The following is a 10669-nucleotide window of genomic DNA, read 5'->3' as shown; positions in this document are numbered from 1 at the left end:
GCCAGACTCTGCTATCTTATAAAGAAAGGAGCAGGCGAGATATACAGCTGACCAACTTTGCTTGGGTTTGACAATGATTACTGGGAAGCTAAGAAATTCCTTGCAAGACAAGAAAGAACAGCACCTTAGGGGGAACCCAGTGGACCCACTCAGAAGTGAGGCTGGGGGTGGCAGAGATGGCTGCTGATGTCCTTGGTAGCTCCTCCCGTGTATATGAGAACCCAGGAATGTGGAAGTCAAGCAGGGAAATACACTGGCTTCCTGGTCATGTCTCTAAATTATGAACTGCAACTTCTGTTATTATTGTTTGCAAACTACTCAGAGGTCACATGTAAATCAAATCACTGAACAGCACATAAAATACAGTCTGACTTGGAAATTCAAACTTTTCTGCTTTGCGATGTCACTGAAGGCAAGGCACTTAGAATGTTTTGGTGCCTTGGTGAATTAACACGTGATACAAGAACAACATTCATCTACTTACCTCAAGGAGCTACTAGATTACCAAATGTACCCCTTTTAAAACTTTGAGCCCCTCAGATGAAAAGCACTGTGGAAACAATGGCAGCTTAAGAAAACCCTTCCAGTGCCTCAGAATCCTGATTTACTGTGCCTTGAGTCTTGATGTTTTTTCAATACTTTAAAAATAATATGTGTTAGTGGCACGCCATTCCTTCATATAGCTTAATTATTTGGCACACAAATATTTATACATCTGAAATAGTTGTCACACTCCCTATTCCAAAGACATGTGCTAATTTTCTAGTAGAGTTAATGAAATGTACCCATTATGGAATACTGTGTGTCAAGTTTAGAAAAACTTTACTTTTCTCTGAGGAACATGTGACATAAAAAAAATCACTTAAAAAAACTGAACTAGTGTCATTTGTGTGAAACCACAAGTTTTTAATGAAAAAAACCCAAAAACTGAAAGTATGCCACAGTGTCTGTATATTCATCTGAAGAGTACAAAGAAGGAGTTCTGAGGAAAAAATGCTCTCAATACTACAGAAAATAAATGTGGCTCTTATGTTCAAAGAAAACATTTAAAAAAGTAACATTTGAAGCATACATTGAAATAAAGCAATTAGTCAGAGGTAATAAATATAAATACAGTAGTTCAAATATTCTTTTTCAGCATTAGGTTTTTAAACAAGTTAAATGCAAGAAATTTTACATCTGTGACACTCTTTGCTCAAAGGGATGTGGAAATGGGAGTTGTCACAGAAATTTAAAACAATGATAGTGCCTTGTGGTTGTTATAGAGAAGACACAGGACTTTGACCATTTTTAATTTGTAACATATTTTGGTCAACACATTAGATTCACCCATTACTATGCCTTTATACTTGGGAGAAATTAGGTTGTGATGTATAGCCTTTCCGTGCAGTTCACCCAAACCTTCCTCATTTCCAGGTCTCGCTTGATTGCTTGCAGGGGTTGTCAGATTCATAATCAAAATGATGGAAACTGTAAATAACTTCTTTAGGACCGGAAACATGTTTTTTAAAAAATAAAATAAAGTGCTTTTAAATTCAAATATTTCTTGCCCTAAACAAAACTGAAACATATGGAACCCTGAAATTTCCATATCTTGACACACACATTTAAACAGGAAAAAAAAAATCAATTTTGGGCCATGAATATCCTTCCAGAGTTCAGATTGGGTCTAAATTGGGTTTTGCATCATTATCGTGCTCATGTTTGTACATGAAGGTTAAAAGAAAGAGGGCAACATCCAAGGACGACCAGTAGGCCGTATGTGACGTGACAGCTGACCAGTAGCGGCTCTCCACAAGGCCTTCTCTGAGTTCAAAATCAATCCTGTGGTCCAACTCCACTGGAAGAGAAGAAGGCAAAAACATGAGTACAGGTCACAGTAAGATGCATTCTATATACACCTACTAGAGTTGAGAGTAAACGTTCAACAAGTAGAAGTGACTCTCATTGCCATTTTAAAAAACTATAATCTTATGTGAAAACACTCAAAGAGCCTCATCTTTCTTTTGTATGCTAAAGTCAGTATGAATTAAGAAAGAAAGAAAACAAGAAAAAAATCACTTGGTATCACAGAGTATTCTGGGAGTTAAAAAAACTAGGTTAAAAATTTGGCATTACCATTTAATCTTTGTGCCTAAGAAAAAAAACCTTCTTGAAGAATTATGGGCCGGGCTTGCATGCAATGCCTGTGGGAGTACAACAGTTCACTCACTGGCTTGTTTTTTTTGAGTTGGAGTCTCACTCTGTAGCCCAGACTGGAGTGCAGTGGCATGCTCCCAGCCACCGCAGCCTCAACCTGCTGGGTTCTGGCAATCCTTCCGCCTCAGCCTTCCAAGTAGCTGGAGCTACAGGCACGCGCTACCACGCCCGGCTAATTTTTTTTATTTATTGTTAGAGACGAAGTCATGCCAAGTTGCCCGGGCGGGTCTCGAACCCGCGGGCTCAGGCAATCCACTCACCTCAGCCTCCCAAAGTGCGGGATTACAGGCTAAGCCACCGAGCCCGGCTTCATTGGCTTCTTAATTAGGGAGGCCTTATGTATCAATTGGTTCTTTGGGGGTATGCCAGAAGATAACCAAATCTTTACAGTTCCAGAATGTTTTCTTCCCCACTAGGTTGAATTCCTCAGTGGCAATGCCCACAAACCCTGCTCTCCATCCAGTCAGCAGGGGCTGGTGGGGTGGACAGGACAGGGGCATATTAATACTCATCAAATGTTTGTTCAATGAAAGAAGAACCTTTTCTTTTTGGCTGGGAAAGTTAAATTGGGAGGAGCAGTGATGATTCCTGGAAGGGCTTTGTTTATAAAAGTACTGTCCTCAAAAGAAAAAGGAAAAAGCAAAAACAACAACTATAAAAAGTACTGTCCTCAAACAATTCAGTGAATTTAGTCAAGCTTTTTCTAAAACTGACAGAAAGTCCTTGCAATACCTGTTAAGAGAAAATCACCTTAAACAAATCAAGGCTCTAAGAGACTTTCAATAGACTCATTTAATAAATCCTTAGAACAATGACATTTTGACCTTCAGGCACTCCTTTAAAACGGGTCAGTAAGCCATGCATATTCTGAAGGTTCTATTTTATAAACAGAACAAAAACTACTGAATCACTACCAATCAGACTTCAAGTCTGCTTTCTGCCAGAGCCAAAAGATGTCAAAAGTAAAACTGGCAAAAATTAAGACAAGTTGGGTTTTGCTTTACACTGGAAATTTGGCAATCAGACGTAAGAAATCACAATACTCCAGGGAAAGATTTCATATAAGTGCTTAGTTAATGCTTATTTTAAATAGGTATGTTGTGACAATACCATTTGGTAATTTAAAAATGCTTCTACAGTTATTTTTCTATTCAATTATGCTCTTTCAATAAGGAATGTTCATGGATCTATCCATACATTTTCAGAGAAGGTTGATACTTAAAAGTTATAAACACCAATTAGACTACAAAATACCTGTAAAGTACATTGAACAGACTTTTTACTAACTATAATTTTTTCATTTAAATTACAACAATCCAGACCATAACAAGTTAGAAATAGCTGAAACTCATACAAGAATCTGTGAGGTAGTAATGTTCTAATCTTTTGTATTCCATGATGCCTTTGCATTAGATTTGCAGGTACATCCTGGCACAACAGAGTGGAAGATGAAAAAAGAAGAAAAAACTGAAGTTCTCAAGCACAATGAAGAGCAATCAAAGTGAAGTTAAATACACAGAAAAAAGATGAAAAAGAGAAGAGATGGGAAACGTGTTACTACTGGTGAAGACTACCAAGTTACAATTTTTAAAATTCACTTTCTTTGAGTTGGAATCTCACTCTGTTGCCCAGACTGGAGTGCAGTGGCATGCTCCCGGCCACCGCAGCCTCGACCTGCTGGGCTCCGGTGATCCTTCCGCCTTAGCCTTCCCAGTAGCTGGAACTACAGGCATGTGCTACCACGTGCAGCTAATTTTTTAAAACTTATTGTAAAGAAGAAGTTTCACCAAGTTGCCCAGGCTAGTCTCAAACCCGTGGACTCAGGCAATTCACTCGCCTTGGTCTCCCAAAGTGCTGGGATTACAGGCTGAGCCACCGAACCCGGCCAACACTCAAATATCAACTTTAATTATTGTCCTATCATATTGTATGCCCTTGTCACTCTTAGCATCTATAGGGGCTTTGGTCAGTGTCACTAGCAAGATTGGTTCCTCACATCCTTTTCTATTTAGCTTTAGATTGTCTCTATCAAAATGGAAATCAGGTAGCCAGCCGGAACGATGACTTTCATCCTAATTTAAAGGTTTATCCCAGGTAGTCTGGCTGTCGGTGTACTTGACCTCACATCTACTCGTACGGTTATGTAGGTGGTGGAAGGAGCTCGGTAGGCCTATCTTCCACCTTCTCTCTCCCTTTCATGTGGATGACACATTTTCCAAGGGAGTGAGGTTCTACCCGGCAGCACCATTCTACAACATATGTGCTGTGAGACCTGCTCTTGGCCAGTCTACAAGGCCTATACGACCTGCTTTCACATGATTACTATATCAAGAACAAGTTGGTAGTTTTTGCCTAGTTTCTCTAGCTGAGTTAGGTCAAAGAAAAACATAAAATCTTCACTTTCTTCTCTCTTGAATGCCTAAGTGCTAGAATTTTCTCTATCTACAAAGAAAGCAATCAGGTTTGTGAACAGCTTAAAAGAAGTAACAATGAGAAAACACGTTTTAAATAATCAGTTCTTTGCTTACAATGTTTTTAAAAATGGATAATTTGGTCAGGTGCAGCGACTCAGGCCTACAGGACATTCCAGCACTTTGGGAGGCCAAGGCAGGAGGACGGTTCGAGCACAGGAGTTTAAGGCTAGCCTAGGCAGCGTAGCAAGACCTCGTCTCCACAAGAAATAAAAGAGTTAGGGGGTGTGGTGGTACATGCCCGTAGTCCCAGCGACCTGGGAGGGATTGTCTGAGCCCAGGAGGATGAGGTTATAGTGAACTGTGATCAAGCCATCGCACTACAGCCTGGGTGGCAGAGTGAGACCCAACTAAAATGAATGGATGGATGAATGAATGAATGAATAAAGGATAACTTTCTTTCTGGGGAGTCACCTGTAGGCATATTTCCTCCCCTATCCCCAAAGGAGATGTCTCCTATACAGATTTTATGCTGTTAAGTGTTTGCTATTTAAAGAACCTCTACAGTGTAAAGTATCATCAGTATTGTGCTTTCTTTAGAGAATTCTTTTGTGCACAAGGCTTGTCAGCATGGATGTGATATTTTATTTTTTGAGTTGGTGTCTCACTCTGTCAACCAGGCTGGAGTGCAGTGGCATGCTCACAGTCACCGCAGTCTTGATCTGCTGGGCTCAGGTGATCCTTCCACCTCAGTCTTCCAAGTAGTTGGAACTACAGGCATGCGCCACCATGCCCGGCTAATATTTTGATTTATTGTAGAGATGAGGTCTTGCCAAGTTGCCCAGGCTGGTCTTGAACCCCTGGACTCAGGCAATCCTCTCGCCTTCACCCTCCAAAGTGCTGGGATTATAGGCATGAGCCACCACGCCCAGCTGGATATGATATAACCAGCTGGGTATGGTGGCTCACATATACGAATAGAAAGTAAGCATGTAACTGGACAATTTCCTACCATTTAATGGAAAAATCTCAATTTCCCTAGAGAGAAATTTTCAAAAACTTAATCTTAAAAGCAATCTTATTTGTAATAATACTTATGGTCATAATTGTATTTTTGGCTCCAGGTAGACACCAAGAAAAATACTTAAAACACTAGCAGAGATAACTCTGTGCTTCTAAATGAAAGACTCAGCCGGGCTCGGTGGCTCAGCCTGTAATCCCGTGCTTTGGGAGGCTGAGGTGAGTGGATTGCCTAAGCCCGCGGGTTCAAGATGCGCCTGGGCAGCAAGACCTCATCTCTACAATAAATCAAAAAATCAGCCGGGCGTGGTAGCGCATGCCTGTAATTCTGGCTACTCGGAAGGCTGAGGCGGAAGGATCGCTGGAGCCCAGCAGGTCGAGGCTGCGGTGGCCGGGAGCGGCCACTGCACTCCAGTCTGGGCGACAGAGTGAGACTCCAACTCAAAATAAATAAATAAATAAATGTGCACATCAGGACATCTTGTGAAATGTTCTGAACTTTGGCAAAAATATAAAATATTCACATACACTGTAGCTAATTGCATGTTAGCCCAGTGCAGAGCAGTGAGACCTCATCTCTACAATAAATCAAAAAATCAGCCAGGCGTGGTAGTGCACGCCTGTAGTTCCGGCTACTTGGAAGGCTGAGGCAGAAGGATCACTGGAGCCCAGCAGGTCGAGGCTGCGGTGGCCGGGAGCGACCACTGCACTCCAGCATGGGTGACAGAGTGAGACTCCAACTCAAAAAAAAAAAAAAAAAAAGGACTCACTTATAATAAGAAAGATTATGTTCAAAGTTCTTATGGGCAAGCCATGACTTCTTATTTCTGTGCTGCCTCACAGCAACTACCCATCTCATGCGGTTAAGTGTTTGACGTTCAAGAAAAATGTAGATTTTGTAAATTACTATAGTTCCAAATACACTTAAGAATATTCTGCAGCCACTCTTTATTTTTAAAAATAACAATCAAAACTCCAAAGAGTTCTATAACTGGTTGGCACATCTACTCCCAATTTTTTCCCAACTAACTTATCGTGAAAACATTAAAATGTCTAACAGCTAACGACAGGCTATGTGGCTACATCTTGAATACAAAAACAACTCAAGAAATGAATGGCTGGATTCGTTGGGCCCTCACAATTTGGTTTAGCACATGCTCCCAGTCATATTCAGGACTACTCCCAACCAGCCCGGGTTCATCTAAAGAAAACTAACAAGAGCTCTCAATACACCCCATGCCTCCCACCTCCGAGGCTTTGCTCATGCTGCTTCTTCTCCTGGCAAGGTCTTTTCTTCTCTGCAAGTTCACATCCCACTTCTTCCACAAAGTCTTTATAATTTTCCAAGGTGAAAGTGACTTTTCACCCCTCAGAACTGACAGGGTCCTTTCCTGTACTGCACCTGTTACGTGGTTCACCATGTTCTACACATATTCTACTTATTTGTGAGGTTACTTACGTTCCCTATCAGAATATATGTCCTCTAGAAAATACTTAATTTTCATGTTCGCATCTTCCTAGGCAGTCCTGAAATCTGTTTCACCTTGTTTTCTTTTCTAGTGAATACCATAGTCTCTTGACTCACGGTAAACATATAACAAATAACTGTTGAATGAATGAAAATGGGAAGGAGAGAATCAAAGTCATATAGACATTTCCACCTGTATCAGTTTGATGTTGTTATGATGAGGTGGCCTAACTGCTTAGGTAGTTAGGATGGTTTGGAGATGGTGAATATATGGGTGACTTGACTGAAGGACAAGCATATGAGCAAATTAACTTTCCTTCCTCCAGCTAAAAATGCAAAAAGCATAAATTATTTCTTTATGAAAGGGGCTGGCTATTACATGGGCAGGAACAGAGAGCATACTTTAAGATAACTCCTTAAGGGGAATTCACTGAGTTAGACCAATCCATACTGCTGCTATACCCAAAAAACCCCACAGCTTGTTATACTCAAACACTGCTTTGGAACTTGTATCAAGTAATGTGAGACCGTTTTTTATAAAACTGAAAACATTTATAAAAGTTGGCAATCAAAGAAACTAAAATTAAACGTGGTTAAATGATGCAAAGAAAAACCTGTAACGTGTCTTGTCAAAGATAAAACTCAATTTTCTTAAAAGAGAAAGAGAAGCTGTGAAAAAAGGAATGAGCAGTCACAAGCATAATTTTAAACGGCTAAAACTAACCCTTAGTGATACACTTAGAGGATACTGAAAATTAAGAGACTGAAAGTATCTCTGGGAGCCAAGAATACTATTTTTTAAAGAGAATTCAACCCTTACAGTACATGAAACATTCGTGTGAAAACCAGATGTCAGCTATGACGTGTCTTATAACCCTAAGCGGTAAAGTTACTATTAATGTGAAAAAAACTAGGATTTTATCTAAGCGTATTACATGAAAAGAATAACGAATCTCTTTGAAGTCTTTAGGAAAATAAAGAAGAAAGAAAATGGTCAAGTGCTTCTCTCTACTCTCTAAAACGTTCCTCCTTTGTAGGAATGTACAGAAATGTCACATATTTTAGTACATTAAGTGGCCAGTCAATACTCAGTCTCAGGAACACTACAATTTAAGATTAAAAAATATGGGAAGAAAATACGTATAGTCTGTAATAGTAACATCAAGGCTGATTTCACAGAAGAACTAACCCAATTTTTCAACGAGCAGAAGAGCTCTAAACAGATCATTTTCATGTATTCTGAATGCTATTCCTGACATATACCATACCGAGGGCATTATCTTTACTCTGCATTACATTTTCCGGAAAAAGAAGTTGTGGGAGATTAAAGAAGGATTCCTGAAGTCTGAAATCTGTGAAAAAAAAACACAAGATGCTGTAAAGGGTTGGTTGATGGTTAGAAATGGCCTTCAATGATGCTGTGGCCAAAAGTTAGACCACACTTCCAACAAGCTGATTAAACCTAGCATACATAAGGAAGTACACACCTTGGTTTCTGTAAGGAGCTCTTTCATGGAAAATGCAAGCATAATTAAATTTGAAATATAATCTGATAATCTGTTAACACCCAGATGTCCCCCAAATTTAGAGCTAATTTGGGTTTTAACCTAGAGGCAAAACAATGGTAAAAGGAAACAGATCTTTTCATAGAAATGTTATAAACACAGTGGGAGTGGCACGAGAAATGAAACAGTAAAACCAGTGAAAAGAAGTCCAGACTTTCAAAAGAAATAAGGAATCATATATAAGATGCTTCAACTGGATGAAAATAAAGCAGGCTTCAATTGACAACAGGCATTCTTCAACTAAAGAAATCCTGATTGATCACAAGTTCAAAGTCTATGTCCCATTTTACTCTCAAATAGCAAGAGAATCAAAGTCGGTAGCTTCAGAATAAAGGTTATCCAGAAACAAAGTGAGTAGAAAGAAAGGCAGAATCATCTAATCATAATTCCAAATTCCAGAAAGATTTAATGAAGAAGTTTAATGATTTGCAAGATTTAGCCATGACAGCAATTATGACATAAGAAATTTAAATCAGGATTACATAGAAGAGTGTATTATTGAGGCAAGTCAAATAATTAGTAAAGCAAATCTTTGGAATCTGATTTAAAAGGCAGAATCCTACAATAGTAATAGTCTAATTTTAATAGTTACTTCTATATCTAAAGATGAACGTGTGTCACTTAGACTCATATTTAGTTGAGTCTAGCTGACAAAAAATTTACCATGTGGACCATCAAAGAATTTATATGCAAGAATGAAAGAATATGTATTTTGTTAAGTTATCAAAATATAATGATGCAATACACCTATGCACCTCTACTAACTACTGCTCTGGAAGAAACGGGAGGTTTCTCTATTATCATTCTGATATCATTACAATGTTAAATAACAAAATAGTTAAGCAGTAAAAAAAAAAAAAAAAAAGTTTTTTCTCTCTCAGGCCTATAGATTCTCTATGTATCTCTTTACAACCCTTCTCCTAGGGCTTCAGTCCCACCCAGCTCTTGTTCCCTCACTCACCCCAAAGTTTGCTAACATCACTGTTGTGCATGAACAACGTTACTGCCGCCTTATAAAGTCCTTCCTTTGATGCTGATCTTCCTTAGAGTTTTCTTTTGACGTCGGGATGTCACAACAGAATTCTGTACTATCACAAACATATTTTGATATTAAGTAGAACTTTTTTTATTTTTGAGTTGGAGTCCCACTCTGTTGCCCAGACTGGAGTGCAGTGGCCGCTCCCGGCCATCGCAGCCTTGACCTGCTGGGCTCCGGCGAGCCTTTCGCCTCAGCCTTCTGAGCAGCCGGAACTACAGGCGCACGCTACCACGCCTGGCTGATTTTTTTATTTATTGTAGAGATGAGGTTTCGCCAAATTGCTCAGGCGGGTCTCCAACCCGCGGGCTCAGGCAATCCACTCACCTCAGCCTCCCAAAGCGTGGGATTACAGGCTGAGCCACTGAGACCGGCTTAAGTAGAAAATTTAGGCCAGAAAGAGTAAAGAACTCTTATAGGAAAAGTAAAATATAAGTTTACGTAAATATCAATGTCTAAAATGAATTTTCTGGGTATTGTTAAAAAAAAAACTTTCAATGATAAATTTTCGGTCCTCAGACTCTGTCACAGATAGAATTAAATTAAAAGTACTGTTGGTCCAAACAGGAATATCCAACCATATTAATAATTTATCCTGGAGTGGGGTAGACTGTGGAAGAAACATCTAGCCTCCAGGGGTATAACACCTGAACTTGCTTCCTTTTTAAAAAATTTCATGGATGGCAATGAATGCTGTCATTTTCAATTTTAGAGTAGCAGATACAGTAAGAACACAACATTACAAGGAATCAAAATAAAATCTGCTAAACATTTTTTTTAGAGGAAAAAAGTCAAGTTTTACACTTGACATAGTTAGAGAGGGAGTACCTACTTTTATAATCTGTATTTCCTTATATACACCGAAGGAAAAATAGAACTTGACTTACTAGTTTTATTTTATTTTTATTTTATTTTTTTTTGAATCGGAGTCTCACTCTGTCGCCCAGACTGGAGTGCAGTGGCCGCTCCC

At 39.3% G+C, this 10669-nt stretch overlaps 1 protein-coding gene across 2 annotated transcripts in view; it reads right to left on the bottom strand.

The window, feature by feature from the left end:
* Positions 1 to 885: 885 nt before the first annotated feature.
* Positions 886 to 10669, bottom strand: part of DDHD1 (DDHD domain containing 1) — an 87460-nt gene continuing 77676 nt past the window's right edge. Inside the window, exon 12 of one of the 2 annotated variants that reach the window (XM_008062233.2) lies at positions 886 to 1840. In XM_008062233.2, the coding sequence (XP_008060424.1) occupies positions 1659 to 1840 (182 nt within the window). In that variant the 3' untranslated portion in view covers positions 886 to 1658. The remainder of the gene's footprint in view (positions 1841 to 10669) is intronic. The other variant, XM_008062232.2, reaches the window with a different exon arrangement.

Source organism: Carlito syrichta, unplaced genomic scaffold, assembly GCF_000164805.1.
Source record: "Carlito syrichta isolate Samal-C Ts95f unplaced genomic scaffold, Tarsius_syrichta-2.0.1 Scaffold305679, whole genome shotgun sequence".
Classification (NCBI taxonomy): Eukaryota; Metazoa; Chordata; class Mammalia; order Primates; family Tarsiidae; genus Carlito; species Carlito syrichta.
This window is presented reverse-complemented; position numbering and strand designations above follow the sequence as displayed.